At 28.9% G+C, this 18,711-nt stretch overlaps 1 protein-coding gene across 1 annotated transcript; it reads right to left on the reverse strand.

The window, feature by feature from the left end:
* Positions 1 to 9,830: 9,830 nt before the first annotated feature.
* LOC127289511 (uncharacterized) lies at positions 9,831 to 12,560 on the reverse strand. Its single transcript, XM_051317479.1, has 3 exons — positions 10,558 to 12,560; positions 10,327 to 10,409; positions 9,831 to 10,219 (listed from the first exon to the last, which is right to left on the reverse strand). The coding sequence occupies exons 1-3, from the start codon at positions 10,881 to 10,883 to the stop codon at positions 9,879 to 9,881; spliced, it is 750 nt and encodes a 249-aa protein (XP_051173436.1). The 5' UTR covers positions 10,884 to 12,560; the 3' UTR covers positions 9,831 to 9,878.
* Positions 12,561 to 18,711: the final 6,151 nt, after the last annotated feature.

Consider the following 18,711-nt stretch of genomic DNA (forward strand, 5'->3'; position numbering starts at 1 on the left):
ATCAACAACCCGAATTGACAGGTGTTCTTGGATTATCTTTTCTTAACACAGATCCTAGTGAATTTCGGTTATAACTTTACATAAAATTGTATATAATATACAATATTAATCAATATAGTTTTCGACATTGATCATAACAAAAATTTCAAATTTCACAGGATCATTCTTTTTAATATAACTAATCGATAGGACAAAAACAAAAATTTTAGATTCCCAAAATTTGAGAGAAATTTAAGTTTACGTAAAGCCCCCTTGAGAAAAGATATCAGGCGAATATACTAACATAAGAGGTTGCAGTTGCAAACAGGCGCGAAAGTTTGATTTTATACTCTCGCACTACTGTCTAGCGCCAAGTGCGTTGGTCCGTAAGTAGTACAGGACGAGTTGTGTCAGACAGACAATAGTCCGATAACACTAAACTCCCTAGTAGCAATACGGCTATACGGTTCCAAGCCGCCATTATCCGTATTCCCCTATGAACTCATACTTTCATTTTATTGAAAAATATAATCAATTATATCCAAAAATTCTTTTGGAATCATATTTCTTTAAGGATCACGAGTGTTTATTCATACTTGATCCATCTTTACCAATCAATTTAATTAAAGAAAGTGAATTAATTCCCTTTTTAGGAATAAATCGCATAATTAAATACTCCTTAAGAGATAGTACAATCAACACTATCGGAGAAGCAAAAGTTTGCATCAATTACACAGTTTTAGAATTCCAAACTATTAATAGTGAGAGTAATTCTAATATTGTTGGAATTTTAGGGTTACCATTTTCATTTGATATAATTAACGAGATATTTTAATTATTCCTTCCGTTTTTAGTAAACTTATAATCATGGCTACAGATAGACCACAAACAAGTAATTTATCCGGTAATATTGATAGAACTTTAAATGATGCCATGATAACATCAATGGCTGAGTGTTTTGCGTTGCAACAGGGCATAATGAATATTCCTTTTTATGATGGTAAAAACATTCCTGTAAGAGATTTTATAGAAGATATAATAAATGGTGAGTCTAATATTCCTATTAATTGTGAAAAACAATATTTAAAGGCAATTCTTGCCAGATTAAAAGGTGTAGCTAGAGATAGTATACAAGGTAAAAATTTTAATACCATAGACGAACTAATCCAACATTTAAAACAAAGATTTGCTCATCGCAAGTCATATACATGGTATCTACAAGAAATATCTACAATTCGTATGGGCCGAAATGATAACGTTAGTGAGTTTTACGACAAAATATTGCTTTTGATGGCAGGAGCTAAGGCTGATCTTCAAGATAAATATGGTGTCGAAAGATGAAATACTATGATGGAACCCTTAGTTGAATGTGCATTAGAAGCATTCACCCGAGGTTTACCAGATGGTATGTCTAGTATTCTAGAAGCTAGAAATCCTACAACTATTGAAGAAGCATTAAAATTTGCTTTGGAATTTGAAACCCGACATCAGTATCATAAAGCGGAATATAATGCATATCATTATTCACGAAATTCTCAATCAAGTGATTATGGTTCCAGAGAACGAAGCCCTAGTCCTAGAGTACGATTTGCTCATCCAAATGAAGCAATGAGACATCATGCTCAATCTCCTATTCCTTTTGGTATATTGAAAAATCCATATCAACCATACCAATCATCTACCAGTCATCAACAACCATATTTTCAACACCCAAATCATTATCCTCCAAATGCATATGTTCCTTATAATCCTTACCCTTATTTTCCTCATTCTTCATCACCACAAATGCACAACGATAAACCATACGAAGGGAATAGAACGCCCCCTCGTGCGCAATCTCCTAAACCTTCTGAAAAGGATCATTTAAACTCCAACATCCCTCGACGAACGGACGCGACGACGAGTGTGGAACAAAAGGAGCGTCCTACAAGCGTGAGAATTTTGAGAAAAATGGAACAATCTTGCACGCCAAAAATAATCGAGAATCCCCAGTAATCACCATAAATTCCCCTAGTTTCTTGGAAACAACAGCACTTTTATTAGTAGATACTGGAGCAGATGTAAATTTAATTAAATTATGTGTATTACAACCAGATTTAGAAGTCAAACAGGATGAAGCAATACAAATAACTGGAATAACTCCTATAAAAACATCTACTTTAGGAACCGTAAAAATAGAAATAGATTCCAAATTAATTACTTTTCAAGTAGTACCTTCCGATTTTCCTATAGAATCAGATGGTATATTAGGAAGGGAATATCTTCGACAAGAAAAGGTAGAAATATCCTTCTGGCATAATACACTTGTAACAGCTTCTAATCCTATAAAACCAATACTATTTACCGATATAGAATCATCCCTAGCAAGAGAAAATTTAATTAATAATAAAATCATAAAAAATCCAAATTTAATAATCAAAGCCAGAACTAAACAGATAATACCTGTTAAGGTTTTAAATACTAATTTAAAACAAGGATACCTGCCATTAGTAAAAACTACAGATGGATTATTAATAGGCGAAGCAATAGTAACAAATAACGATGGAACATGTCATATTTTTGCAATTAACACCACATCGGAAGATATCGAAGTTGAAATACCTCCACAAGAATTAATACCCTTTGAATTCTACAAACTACCGGGCGAAGATTCAGATGAATATGAAACAGATGACGAGTTTATACCTCCTGAAGACAGAGCTTCAGCTGTAATTGAAAATTTAAGGCTAGAACACCTAAATGACGAAGAAAAACAACACGTAATAGAAATCATAAATGAGTTTCCAGAAAGTTTTCACCTTCCTGGTGAACAGTTAACACCTACTCATTTAGTACAACACAAAATACACACTAATGATGAAATACCAATACACACTAAACAATATAGATTTTCACCATCGCAGAAAGAAGAAATTGATAAAGTAATCGATAGAATGATAACAGAAGGTGCTATAGGACCTTCAAACTCTCCATATAACTCACCATTGTTAATAGTACCGAAGAAAATAGATGGAACTGGAAAGAAAAAATGGCGGATAGTAATAGACTTCAGAGCTCTAAATGAGAAGACTGTGGGCGACTTTTATCCGCTACCCAGCATTATTTCAATAGTCGAAAATTTGGGCAATGCCCAATACTTTTCAGTTTTTGATTTAGCTAGCGGATTTCATCAAATTGAGTTAGATCCAAAAGATAGGTCGAAAACGGCGTTTTCCACAACGCATGGACATTACGAATATATCAGAATGCCCATGGGACTAAAGAATTCACCAGCAACATTCCAGAGACTAATGGACCAAGTATTATTAGGTTTACAAGGTGTAGAACTATTTGTTTACTTAGATGATATTGTGATTTTTGCTAAAGACTTGGAAGAACATGGTAAGAAGATTCGAAGATTATTGCAAAGATTAAAGGATGCAAATTTATCTTTACAACCGGAAAAATGTGAGTTTTTATTCAAAGAAGTTGCTTATTTAGGACACATAATTAGTAATGAAGGAGTAAAACCTAATCCAAAAACAATTGAAGCTGTAGCAAATTTTCCAATACCAAAAACACCAAGAAATGTGAAACAATTTTTAGGATTAGCAGGATACTACAGGAGATTCATAAAAGATTTTTCAGGAAAGGCAAAACCTCTTTCTAATTTATTAAAAAAGAATGTAAAATTCGAATGGAACAAAGAACAAGATAACAGCTTTAAAGAATTAAGAGCAGCATTATGTAAGGCACCCATTTTACAATATCCTGATTACGATAAGCCTTTCACATTGACAACAGACGCTTCAGATTTCGCTATAGGAGCTGTATTAAGTCAAGAAAAGGATGGATTTGATCTACCTATTGCCTATCTCTCTCGAGTGTTAACTGCGCCTGAAATAAATTACTCAACAACAGAAAAGGAATGTCTAGCAGTTCTATATGCTGTCCATTATTTTAGACCGTATATATATGGAAAGAAATTCACTTTGGTCAGCAATCATGAACCCCTAAGATGGATAGACACCATTAAAGACCCAGGACAAAGATTAATAAGGTGGAGATTAAAATTGCGAGACTATTTATATGAATTTAAACATAAATCAGGTAAATTAAACACTAACGCAGATGCCTTATCTAGAAATGTCTACACAAAAGAAGAAAAACCACTTGAAACCGAACATACACAATTCAAAATATTAATGAACAAACAAACAATAAATCCAAAACCAAAAATAAAACCACCTCCAACATCTATTGTCACAAGAAGCAAAACTGGACAAAATTCAAAAATAAAACCACCTCCAACATCTGTTGCTACAGGAAGTAAAAGTGAAAGGGAATTAAAAACATTTAAGCCAAAATCGATATTAAAACCTCCAAAAACTTTAGACCTAAGCACAATTGCCTCAAGAGTATCAACAAGAAGGGCAACACAAACCAGAACAAAATTAATAGAAAAACCAACGGAAAGTGAGAATTCCGAGGACGTGGATATTGAAAACATTAATCCCCCTATTCAAAAGGCTAGTAGAAGTACACTTCCTAGTTTAAAACTTCCACCAGCTGCATTAAAACTTCCCCCTGGACCAAAAAGTGCACCTCCAGAATTACCTATTAAAAATGATTTGATTCTACAGCAAGAAATGGAGCTCATAACTAACATAGACCCACCGATAAATATAACTGAAGAAAGTTCTGAAGTAGAAGAAGAAGCATTACAATTAACTAAAACCAAAATTGCAGAAAATTTAGAACAATCGATATCACGATTTAATGATTCTTTAGCACAGCATAAAGATTGGTTAGCAGATACCTCTTTATCACCCAGAAATTGGCGAACTAATTCCGATGGAGATGATGATGAAGCTATACACAAAGCAGCTAATGAATGTATTACAGGAGATCATGCTGAATTTTCAGAAAAATTAGATTTTTATTGGGATTATGCTAAAGGTGAATCCATATGGCAGGACAATGAACAAGAAATACTCCAAAATTCTGACTCAGAAAAGGACGACATGAATCAAGAAGAATTAGAAATTTATGACTCAGAATATGAAGATTCAATTAATAATGAAGACATAATAGAGGAGATGTACTTTCAAACGCCACTGAAACGAAGAAAAAGAAAGTTTAAAAAAAGAAAAGTAACCTTTAAACCAAATTTACAGGAAATAAACACACCCATGCAATTCAACAACCCTACGGCAGTATCTACACCTTATTATAATTCAAATAATGAAACAGATTCTGAAGAGGAAATTATAGAAGTACAAGAAAAAGAAGATACAAAGAAAACATTTAATAAATCGAAAATTAAAACATCATTATCAAGTATTCCTCCAGAAATACCCATAAATTATTCCAAATTAAATGAAAGAAATTCTAATATAACGAGCAGCAGAGAAAACCTAACATATAATCGAAGTAATTATATTCATTTCTTGTCAGCAGATTGCGAATTCATTTCACCTATAAGTAGACTTTTAATAGATATAGGAGTAATAGATCCCGAAGAAATGAAATCTAAAAATCCTATTAAAGGACAAATATTTGTAACACCACGAGGAAAATACAAAATTTACACCTTAATAATAAAAGAAAATCATTTTGATCCTTTAATAAAAGAAGATATCATTGCAGGAATACGTAATTTAAAAGGTCTTCTTTACCACGAAAAAACAGAAGAAGTAAGAATATCTAGGCATGGAGACTTTACCGATGAATTACCTAGAGGAGAGTTAATACAAATTATCAATTCTATTTTTGAAAACAGTAATATTAAAATTACTATTTGTCATGGACAAGTTGTAGTACCTAAAGAAGAAATTAGAAACGATATTATCAGTGAATACCACAAAAGCAAAATAGCAGGACATAAAGGCATTACAAAAACATATAGAAGAATAAGAGAAAGATTTTATTGGCCTCGAATGAAAGATGAAATAACGGAATTTGTAAGAAAATGTATAACATGCCAATCTCAAAAACTTGTACGTATTAAAACCCGAGAACCAATGCTTATTACTGATACTCCTTTAGACGTTTTTGATAAAGTTTCTCTTGACACTGTAGGTAAATTACCAACAACCCCAGATGGAAATTGTCATATCCTAACTATGCAAGATCATTTATCTAAATACTGCATAGCTGTTGCAATACCTGATATTTCTGCAACCACAATCGCTCATACTGTTGCAAAAGAATTATTTTCAGTATATGGAGCACCAAAAGTAATATTAACTGACAAAGGCACCTCATTTATAGGAAAGTTAATGTCTAAATTATCAAAATTATTTGAAGTACAACAAGTCACGACATCAGGTTATAGGCCTCAAACAAATGGATCTTTAGAACGAAGTCACGCTGTTTTAGCAGATTATATAAAACAATATGCTAAAGATTATGATGATTGGGATAGATTACTTCCTTTTGCTATGTTTGCATATAATACTTCAGTACATGAAGCTACTAATTTCACTCCATATGAGTTAGTTTTCGGTAAAATAGCCCGTACTCCTAGCTCATTTCCTGAACAAGAAAAACTAGAAACATATGGCTCATACTTATCAGAATTAATAACCAGATTAAATGAAATTCGAATCTTAGCAGCAAATAATTTAATAAATGCTAAATTAAAATCAAAAGAAAATTACGATAAACTAATGAAACCATTTTTAGGAAAAGTAGGAGATAAAGCTTATGTAATAAAAGAAGGAATGAAAAGAAAATTCGATCCTTGTTATCATGGTCCATACAGAATTGTGGCTATATTGGATAAAAATAATGTAATATTAATAAATGAAGATGGACAAAGGTTTCAAAAACATGTAGATAAATTAAAAATTGCTTATGAATAGGTTAATAACATAATTTTCCTGTTTTAGATGACTGAATCATTCCTATTCACTGCACCTCTACAAGGAGAATTAATTGGAGCTTTCATTTTCCCAAAAGGGGATATTTCATCAATTGCTTACCCTAAGGGAATTCTTGAGGAACTAACTGCCGAATATAATCTTAATAAACCCATTTATATTATAGAACCGGGCACAGGCCCTTCATATAAAAAACCCTGGCAAGTTAGGTGTACTGTGACAGACTCTAAAAATAATAATACTTTCATTGTATTAGGGGACGGATGTTGCAAAGTTAGAGACTCTGAGCATTCAGCAGCTCGAAAGATTCTAGAACATTTAAATAAGATTTACTACTTTAGTGAAGAAGAAAAACCAAAAACGATCACCAATTCGACATATGTAATGTCAAGACAAGAACCAACAATAATAAAATTAAAATTATATAAGTGGGAAAATTGCTGCGAACTTTGTTATTCAAGGGGACATTTAAAAGAGCAATGTCACGGCGTAATACGAAACAAACGTTTTCTAAATAATATACAAAAACCAGACGAAAACAACTATGACGAAACTGATGATTTTTGGGAATTGCCATCCCCTACAAAAAGGCATTAAATAGTATTTAATAATATGACAATTAAACAATAATCACTTTGATTATTGTATATGTAATAATTCCATAATAGTCATATTATTTAATTATCCTTATTATATAATAATCTTATGTCTAATTACATTATCATTATTAAAAATGTATGTTATCATAATATTTTATTAATTACTGATTAACATTTTAATAATTATATCATTAAATAACTATATAATCATAATAATATTAATACATATTCAAAAAAAAAAAAAAAAAAAATTTTTTTTATTCATTATTTATATAAAATAAATTATAAATAATAATTATAATCATAAAATTAACAAAATATTTTGAAAATAAATAATTTATTGTACATAAGATAAAATAAATAATCAAAAAAAAAATAATTAAAAGAAAGACGAAGGAAAAGAAGGAAGGGGATTTGGCGGTCGCCTTCTTCCTTCCTCTTTATTTTAAAATTTTATTGTAAAAAAAAATATAACTAAAATAAAAAAAAAATTTTATTCCACAGATGGAGATTCCATTCCTAGGAATAATAAATGACGCCACAACATACATATCAATAGCATTTAAGCTATTAATATTCATTATATTAATAATAGTGCTGAAAAACCTATACTTTTGCTATAAGATTATAGCAATGAGAAGAAGAAGGAGAGAAAATCAACCAAACGCATAATAGACCAAGAAATATCAAACAATTTTGGCTTCAACACACATTGAGGACAATGTGAAATCTAAGGAGGGAAGACAGTTATCAAAATCAGAAAAATTTTGAAGAACTTAAGACAATAAAATAACAAGAACAATGTGAGGCATCCTTTATAGACGTAGAACGACGCAGCAAAGGCAACGTAAAACAGCCTTAAAGCTTACGCATCGATCACATACATCGACCGGAGAGTGAAGCTATTCTCCAAGTGCGCATGTTGCACAGCGATGGCCGCCTGCTGGATGCATGCAAACCTTTAACAACACTGCCAATACCTCCAGCTTCTATTTCACATACGCCTATATAACACTCATCATTGAATAGCGGTAAAATAATTTGAATTTAAAATTTACACTGCTATTAAATGATGAAGAATAAATCATATATATATTTTACCTATAATAAAATAATAAAAACAAAATCATTAATAAACTATACATATATCGTGCTTTATTATATTAACAATTGCAATTAATTAATAAATAAACAATAAAACAATGCAATTATGTATGAACATTTATATTGTTTATTATATGCGCTTGTTTGCATGAAAATATAACCAAGTAAATAAATAATAGAAGCATTATTAATTTTATTGTTTATTATGTTGAATTACATAATTAAAATATTACCATATTGTAATTAATAAAATAATAAATTTGGTAATTTAAAGTAAAAGTGACAGTAAAGATTAAGATAAATAATAATGAATTGTTATTAAATATTCAACATTAATATCAAAAAAATTAATAATAATAAACTAATTTTAGTTATCATATATATAACATTAGTTAACAAATTTATTTTAAAATAATTAAAACGCTTTAATTATAATAAAATTAAGTATAGCTTATTGAAATATACTAATATAAAAATTTTAAACTAATAAACAATTATAAATAAATGCAAAATAAAGGCTTCGAGTTGAGCCTTGAGTATCAGGCAAGCATGAGAATGGGGGAAGGTACTCGATGCGCGGAGGAGTGGCGAGGCCCACGCCTCCCGCGCGCTGGGTCCCACGCCTTCCTTCTCATGCCAAGCGACGGCCGAGTAGCTAGACTCGCCATCTTGTCGCACCGTGCATGGCTGCCATAGCGTACTCGCAGAAATTACCTCCGAGCGCATTCTTCTTCCCTAGTTCTAAATATGAATATTTCGCGTTGGATTCATCGATTTAATCAATAAATCGATGGCCCCAACACCTAACAATATTGTTTTTTTATCTATATATATGTATATATATCTAAAACTGTATGTAAAAAAAAAATTTTTTTTTAAAATTTAAAATAATTAAAATGATTAATAAAGTTTAAAAAAAAGGGATACATATATATATATATATGTGTATATATTAATAATTTATATAAGAAAATTTAAAAGCAAAAACAAAATAATCATGTAATTTATAATATTAATAATAAATCATATAAATTAAAGAAAGAATAATATTAAGCTTATTAAAAAAAAAAAAAAAGGGATACATTATATAAGGAAGACAAGGATGGTGAAATTAAAGTAAAATAAATTTTACAAAATTATTATAATATTTATTAAAAAAAACACTCTCTCATTCACACTACAAAAGGTAAACTCACACACACATTCAAAATATAAAAGGATACATAACAAAAAAATAAAAAAAAAAAGGGAAAAATACATAATAAAAAAAAAAAAAAAGGGAAAAAGAAGTATATGCACGTAAAATACTAATTAATAATTAAAAATTGAAAATTTATGGAGAACATTCTCCACACACGCATAACGTTATTGGCACCGATTCTTCATTTTCTTCTGCATTTGGCTTTAAACACCATACAGGACCAGGATTATGCTCCTCCGAATTAATTAGGGAATTCTCCCTAGAAGGACCAGGTCTAGGCTCTTGAATTGAATCGTCAAACGGCCTCCATAGTTTAGGAGCAGGCTCTCCAATGGCCAAAGGGTCTGGCCTCGAAGAAGGTCCAGGTTGCGGTTCAACAAGCCCTGATGGTGAACCTTCATTAATCCACACCATGGTCCGAGGCCAAACCCTTGATTGGGTTTGTACCGGAATCTCAATAATCTCTGACGATACTAGAACATACAACAAAATTTATACATATTAAAATATAATTTATATAAATATATATATATATATATATATATATATATATAAATAAAATAAAAAATTTTATACTCACGATTTTCCGATGAAACCCTGGGCTTATTTATTGGAGAAACCTGACATTCTCCACAAAAACATCCAACAGGACGACCCGGACGACTAAAAAAAAAAAATATATATAATAAATAAAAATATATATATATATCAATAAAATAAATAAATAAATAATAGAAGAATACATATATAATTACATGCATATTGATTAATTATGAACATAATAAACTGAAACAAAACAAATTTTACTTACAATAAAGAATTGAGCATGGCCGTCATCTGTCCAGAATTTTCCTTCAATTCACGTTTTAGCCCTTGGATGTGCCGCTGTCGGACTTTTGGACTGATGGTAATGTCCTTAATTACACCTTTGCGAGGACGACCAGGTCTGGATTGACCCTCTAACACCTCAATCTCCTCTGCGGCATAATATACGGAAGCCGCTAATCCTTGTAAAGATAGGAAGTAATACACCAAACTCGAGCTGCATTTTTTATCACCAGGCACTATAAAAGAAAGACAAACAATTTGAAATAAACTAATATAACTACATATATCAACACAACACTGTTTCCGCATTTACTCACTATTGACGGTTGTTGATTGTTTCTCCATGGTAAATGCAAGCAAACTGACAAGATCTTCGGACCTCCTGCATCTTAAAGGGATGAAAAGTGCTGATCTAAACAATTCTGATATACGCACACAACAAACAAGAGGTCATTAACTGTACCACGAAAGAAGAAATTCATACCTACCTCAAGAAGATAGCCATAACACTTTGAATACACAAACACGCATCACAACATTGTAAATTCATTTCGATGTCACATCATCATTTTTGTCTTCACATTAGCTACTACAGATAAATTCAAGGGATATCAATGTCACAATGAATGTAGGTCAGTAAGCGTAAGGACTATAAAAGATAGTCTCAATTTCAAAAATTCCAGTCTTATAATCATGTATTTGCGACAACTGGAAATAGTTTCATCGGGACGATGAAAAATCTAAGGGGGGGAGACTGTTACATCCCGGTAACAATTTTCCCTAATTTTCCTTAAAATTATCGTTAAAATAAGACATTTTTCTATGATAATTTTACAATACTTAAACTATATGTCTTATTTTAATGTATTTACTTATGTATATATTGCTAGGATAGAATGTGAAAACGAAATCGATATCAAAAGAGATATGACATTCGTTTTCACCATAAAAGTTCAGAAAGTTGAAAAGCTAAAAATAGGATATATGTAAGCAAAATGTGAAGCAAGTTCGAGCTTGTTGTTTATGCGCGTGAAGAATGCGAAGGTTGTGAAGATCCAAGTGTAATATGATCTTCAAAAGCCCATTGTCAGCAAATAAAAGAGAGAATTCAGAAAGAAGAAAATTCAATGTCATACATGCGATGTAGATCATTACCATATAAGGAAAGTGATTCTATTTATAGATCACCCCTTCCCCAATAATATGACATTTCTCCCACTAATTAGCATAATCGAACTAGTATATAAACAAGAGCTTTTTCCATAAAGCTTGTCAAAAGTTCCGGTGCAATCTCTAACATCGTAGAGCGACCCTTCAGTTTACTTTCGCCCTAATTATTGTATTCTTTCCTGATAGCCAATAGGTGCAAGTTAATTTGACTTTTCACTTAGAACATAGTTCTTTCCTGATAGCCAATAGGTGCAAGAGAAGCAAATTAACACTTAGAATCAATAATTTAATAGAAATAACTGTCGTATTTATAACTATAAATACTAAAGAAATCTTGCATTATCTCTTTTTCTAAATTTGTCAATTTAGTGTATGTTGCTTCTCTTACACCTGCTATAAAATTCATTCCTGTCAAAGGTGCGAGTGACGAGAAATAACAATAAAGAACATTGCAATTCTTTAAATAGTTATAAAACAATTTAAGTCGTTAAAGTTACACAAGTGCAACCAAAACGAACTATTTCAAATCAAATCAAAACCAATTATAACGACTAAGCTATAATCATCGATTTATCCGACTTCATTGCTAAAAGTAAGTAAAAGAATTGTAAACTTGTATCATTATTGTATAATCATTACTATATAATTATTATTTAATCAATAAATGTTATAAAAGGGAATATTTGACTTGTTATTGTAACGCAAAACCCGTAGTTTTGACAAGTGACCACGATCCTACATAAAAATAAATATCAGGCTTTACCAACCTGATTAATCAGCCTTATTACATTCAAGTAAATAAAATTCATTTTATTTAAAAACCACGCCTAGTTCGGAACGTAACAGACATATGTGACCTGGACAGTTAAAAGGGACAAAAATTGATTTTTTATTGATTGGTGATTCTGATAGAAAAAAATTTTCTCTATCAGAATTACCAATCAATAAAAAATCAATTTTTTCGAACGTAAGTTCCCTTTTAACTATCCAGGTCACATATATTTATAAGTGTAAAAATATTAAACATATATTTATAGAATTAAATTTTTTTCTATTTTTTTAATTTTAAAGCTAAAATCTTTTTAATAAAATGTGTAGAAATAAAAGAGATAGTGTAGAAAAACGATAGATTTCATAAAAAAAAGTTAAAAATTGAATCCACACTACTTTCTTTATTTTTTTTCTTTTTTGTTTAAGATTAATATAATATAAAACTTATATATAATACTTACAAATCTCTAAGCTCGTTGTAAACTTCTCTCGGGGGGTCAGCACGTCTCGTAATACTATTGAACAATTCGTTTCGAAAGGAAAGTTCACTTTGGATCCTTGAATTTGGTTCATGTGTGTGCTCAGTTGTTAAACAAAAATTTCCATTGCGTCTAATTACACCCCGTCCAGGGCATATCAAATTTCGATTAAACTTGCAATTCACGTATCTAAAATTTTTAATTTTTTTTATATTCATATAAGAAATTCTGGATAATCATTAAAAAAAGTAAAAAAAAATATTGCCAATAAAAAAGTCTAAATTGTGAATGCAGTTCAATATTTACGAGAAAAATGTAATTAAATTTTGATTGATTATTTTCTTTTCTTTTTTGAAAATTCAATTTTTTTTAAATCTATAGGGAAGATTCTTATGACTCCTTAAAAATGCGTAGGAAAAAATTGACAACGGAAAAAAATAAAAATTATGTCTGTTTTTTAAAAGCCAAATGATATTATTTAAAACTTAGTATGTGTAATAAAAGAAATAATTTCTTTTAAAAAAATTAGTAGAATTTCTTTTAAAAAGTAAAGAGTATGATTTAATCTATAGATTTATGTAAAATTAATGCAAGGAATATTTTCTTTCTATAAAAAAAATTAAATGTATTACTTAAAAATTTATTTTTGGTAAAAAAATGTATTTTTGGATTTGTGAAATTCATTCATTAAGCAAATTAATAGGTGTTTTGTCTACTTTTTGAACTAAAATTACTAAGCAGTAAAAGAGTTCAAATTTATTTAGTAAAAACTACTATTTTAATTAATAAACGTTAGTAAATGAATAACTAGTTTTCTGAAAACAATTTTGAGTTTTTGACTAAAAACCTTAACTTTCATATTTAATTATAAATATTTCATTAAAACAATAATTTATTTCTGGTTGATACGATAATTCAAGAGTAGATAATTTAAAAGTAAATATGAAAAAAATCATTTTTAGATGACTTTGTCTTCCGTGTGAAAGAGGAATTTTGAAAATATTCAATTTTCAATTGTTTTCTATCAAAATCTAATTTGAAAACATATCTTTAAAATTTATTTATATTATTAATTAATAAAATTAACAGAATCAAAATTTAATAATTTTTTGTATTAAAAAAATAATCTTAGGAAGAAGAAATGTAAATGTTTAAGTAAAATTTAAAAAAATTAATTACTTACATTACTCCTGACTTCATTTTACTTTTATTATACAAGTGCCCAGCAATCAAATATAAAGTTTTGTTTGGCCTTACATTGAGCGTTTGAACTCGATGTAATCTAGAAATTGATTAATTATACATATATTTAGAAAAAAATGAGATATTGTTAGAAAAAAATATGAATTATAATAAAAGAAAAATTTTGTAAATAAAAATTTTTATATTTTAGTAAAATAATTAACCTATTAATTTATTGTTAGACATTTTCAAATTTACATATACCCACTTCCAAAGACAGATGGAGAAAAAGAGAGAATTTTCTTAAGAAAGATATGTACATGCACATAAATAGATGGGTAATAACATGGATCATTAGGCTAGGATCATACAATCTTTTGACATTCGTAACTTTAAGTCCTACTACATGTTTGTCAACAATAAAATGGTTGGACAATTTTGACTTACTTCTATAACGTATCTGGCGGATTTCACGTAAACTGATAAAAAGGATAAAAATGATTTTTTCTATAATTATTTTTTTCTTAAATATTAAAATAAATTTTTTTATTAATATCATTGTCGATAGCATTTTTAATTCTCTTGTTTTCTTATTGTTGAATTTCATTTTTGTTAATCAACAATTTTTTTAAATGCATATTATCAATGCAAAACGCATAAAAAAAACTATCGAAATAGTTATTAATAACAATTTTTTTATTTTAATAATTAAGAGGAAAAAATTATTAAAATATACGGTGTGCCATAAAACCACAAAACTTCTATCCTAGTGGAATATATTGAACGAAAAGTAAAACTTCTTTAGTTTGTTTAATTTTAAAATGTGATAACGTTCTAAAAAAATTAGTTACCTGCTAAAGTAAATAACCCTAATATAAACACCCTTTCACTTCAACAATAGCAAAAAGGTGTTAAACCCTTGTACATTATTATATGGTGATTTATGGATATAATTGAGCGTGTCAATGTAATAATCGGATGAGCGCTCGGACGCACGCTCTGATGATAGTCGGGTAGCAGTGAACGACAATAACTATCACACTGCTATCCGACTACCATTAGAGCGTGCGTCAAAACGTTCGTCAGAATTATTGTATTGACACGCTTAATTATATTATATGGGGATTATAAAGGAATTTAAGAAATCATTAAAAATAATATTAGTGTTAAATCTTTTTATTATTATAAATGCAATTATGAAAAATAGAAAATTTGAGGTTAAAAAATCTAACAATAAGTGTTATTATTTTTAAAGTTTTATATGTCATATAAAATTAAAAATATAAAAATTAAATTTATTAATTAATAAATAAATGAATAAATAATTACGCTAAATTGTCGGCTTCGTTGTCCATTTTAAATAAGAAATCGTTACAGTGTTGTCGGTACGGTACTTCCTTCTCAGGAGAAGGCCAAACGGCAAGAGACTCTTCTCAATTGTATTAATCCCCTCTGTTGCCGTTATTTTACTACAGTGAACACAGATGTGGCAACGTTGCATTTAGTTCTGAACGCACTGGCGCTACGGTAACTGAAGACCTATCATTTATTTTTCAGCCTTCAGACTGGTAACATCACAGGCCTAATAGAGCTTCTACAATAGGTCCGAGAGGCAAGTGCAAGTCCGAGTGGCTCGGACTTTGTTGCGCGCGCATCGTGTTGACTTTTAATTTTGTAAGATATTTGATAATAAATAGTAATTAATTATTAAATTATGAGTTATTAATTAATAATTTAACAATTAATTAATTAATAATGAGTAATTACCATCAATTATCTTAAAAAAATAAAAATTACACGATGCGCGCGCAACAAAGTCCGAGCCACTCGGACTTGTACTTGCACTTTACTTTAGGACCTATTGTAGAAGCTCTATAAGCAGAATGGAAATGGAGTTTGAAACAAGAAATGAGAAAAAAAGGACCGCTCATTTTTTGTTTCCTTTTCTGTTTTTATTTTGCTTTAACATTACCACTTTTTCTTACTACTGCCACCTGTTCATTAAATTTAAAACTGTTATATTACCTCTCAAAATAGATTCATCAATTCTTGATACATGTAAATTAATTCAATATCTAATCAAACATTGTTGTTTTATTTGCAGAATTAAAAATTTCGAAACATGGAAGACAAATTGCTGATATTTAAAGAAAATGTTTGGGATGACTTTAATTATAGTTTATCACATCGCAAGGGAAATGTTGCGTAAGTTTTTATTATTATTCTTATTAGTTTTATTTTTCACTTTCACTTTTTGACCAATTTTCATTAAATTTTTGTAGGCTTATTTATAGTCAACATTTAAATATGAATATATGTAAATGCAATATTTAAAGTCAGGCACAAAGATTTTTAAATATATCCTTACCATTTTTTCAACACTTTCATCGAAATTTACAAAATGCATCTTGTGACAAATAATTTTTTTCTTCTGCAAATTTGTTTTAATTCAAAAATGTATTTCCTGAAATGAACACAATTTTAACTTGTTTATTATTATCAACACATTGTAATATTTCCTTCTGTTTTAAATGTGTACAAACATTACTATTTCTCAATGCTTCCACAGGCAGGAATATAATATTATGTAATAATTAATCCATTTTGCAATATTGTCATTTTTAGTTATTACGTTTGCAGCCAAAGTAAACAGGGTATTTGTCGTGGCAGAGGGATTTTAAAAAATGACACATTTACGCTTCGTCAACCACATACTCACAAACCCAATATTATTAAATTGAGGGAATATGCGTTTAAACGAGATTTGTGTCGGGCAGTAGTAAGCAACAAATTGGAAAAATTTAAAAAAATTTATGATACAGTTCGCTTGAAGTGAGTATAATATTTTTCTTAGTTTTAATCTTAATTTATCTGTACAGAAAATTGTAATCTTGTATTTAAGAGGAACTTCCTGAAATTTACTAAATTTGTCTATTTGGAAGACAATTTAGACAATTTAAACAATTTTAATATTTAATTAGAACTGTTCATGTAATTGAAGATTAACTCTTTATTTCGGATAAATATTTTTTTTCGTTCTGTGTAGAAAAGGAAAGTGTGAGTATTTCTTCATTGCTTTATATGTGTCCAAATTTTACAAACATGATTTTTCAAAATTTTATTTTTTTAAATGTACCATTTTTCAATGGCATAAAATTTGAAAGTATTGAATTTAAACATTATTTTTTAAAAATAATTTATGTATAAAAAATTTTATTTTTTAAATAAGAATTCGAAAAAAAAAATTTCGTCTCCATTACAAATTAAAAAATACGTATACCTGTTTTTTAAAGAACGAAAAAAATATGTTTGACGTTTAATTGGTAATCTTAAATTTGACGTGACATCGACCATAAATATATGAAGCAAAATTTCTTATGTGATCTATTTTTAAAAAAAATTTCTTTCATCGGACAGCAATTGGTAGAAAATAAAGTTAAATACTTCACCCATACATTATTATTAATTTTTATAAAAAACTGTAAAGGGGGGAGAAGATTAAAATTTTGGTGAAATATGAACAGTGGATTTTTTGAAAAATCATACCTATTTTACAAAAGGTTAAAAAATCTGTTGACCTGAATGATTTCGAAAGGCTTTTTTTTACTCTTTTGAACGGTACAAAATTTTTTTAAAAAATTAAAAATTTACCACTTTGAAAATCAAAAATATGTTTGACTTTTTTTAAATGAAGGACCTTTTTTATTTCCTTTCTTTACCTCTTAAATGAAGCTTAAAATGTATGCTTTAAATAAACAAACTAAACAAAATGTTTTTTTTTTTTAAGATTAATTAATTAAATAATGTCAAAAAAGTAAAATATTTTACAAACAAATAAAATTATTGTAATTCTAAACATACCAATTTAAAGTTAACGTATAATTCTGCATCCAACGAGCTCTATATAAAGTATTTTGGATAAGTAGATTGTTAATAAACAATTGCAATGCTAACTAATTGTTTATTAAAAATCCACTCATTCAAAATACTGTTTAATTTGTTTATTAAAAGCATACATTTTAAACTTCATTTTAAGGTCAAAAAAAAAAAATAAAAATGGTCGTTTATTAAAAAAAAATCAAAAATATTTTTGATTTTCAAAAAAGGGATAAATTTTAAACTTTTATAAAAAATTTTGAACCATTCGAAAGAGAAGGAAAAAACCTTTCGAAATCATATAGGTATAAATTTGTTTCATTCTTTTATACAATAGTTATGATTTTAAAAAAAATGCAATGCTCACATTTTGACTATTGGATCTTTTCAGAAATTTTTCCTCATATATAAACTTTATAAATTTATTTATTTATTATACCGATAGATTTTGACAAAATTTGAGCATTATTAAATAATTTCTTTTATACTATTTATCAAATTCTATCTTTGTCACTTTTAGGGTACGGTCACACGACTTTTGGAAAAACCATTCTTGTCTTTCTCTCTCCTATTACAGACGCATAAGTTTGTCTCACTCTGCATTTTCCGTCTTTGGGAAATGTAAGAAAATGCAGAGTGAGACAATCTTATGCCTCTGT

The sequence above is a fragment of the Leptopilina boulardi genome, unplaced genomic scaffold (assembly GCF_019393585.1).
Source record: "Leptopilina boulardi isolate dan_hultmark-lab unplaced genomic scaffold, ZJU_Lbou_2.1 LbouV2_44, whole genome shotgun sequence".
Lineage (NCBI taxonomy): Eukaryota > Metazoa > Arthropoda > Insecta > Hymenoptera > Figitidae > Leptopilina > Leptopilina boulardi.

What these genes read in the sequence shown, in the direction of transcription:
- LOC127289511 (XM_051317479.1), bottom strand. Translation starts at nt 10,883, where the DNA reads ATGCGGAAACAGTGTTGTGTTGATATATGTAGTTATATTAGTTTATTT. An exon ending in GCCATGCTCAATTCTTTATT is followed by an intron (nt 10,410 to 10,557) that starts GTAAGTAAAATT and finishes TTTTTTTTTTAG; the next exon opens with TCGTCCGGGTCGTCCTGTTG. An exon ending in CAGGGTTTCATCGGAAAATC is followed by an intron (nt 10,220 to 10,326) that starts GTGAGTATAAAA and finishes TGTATGTTCTAG; the next exon opens with TATCGTCAGAGATTATTGAG.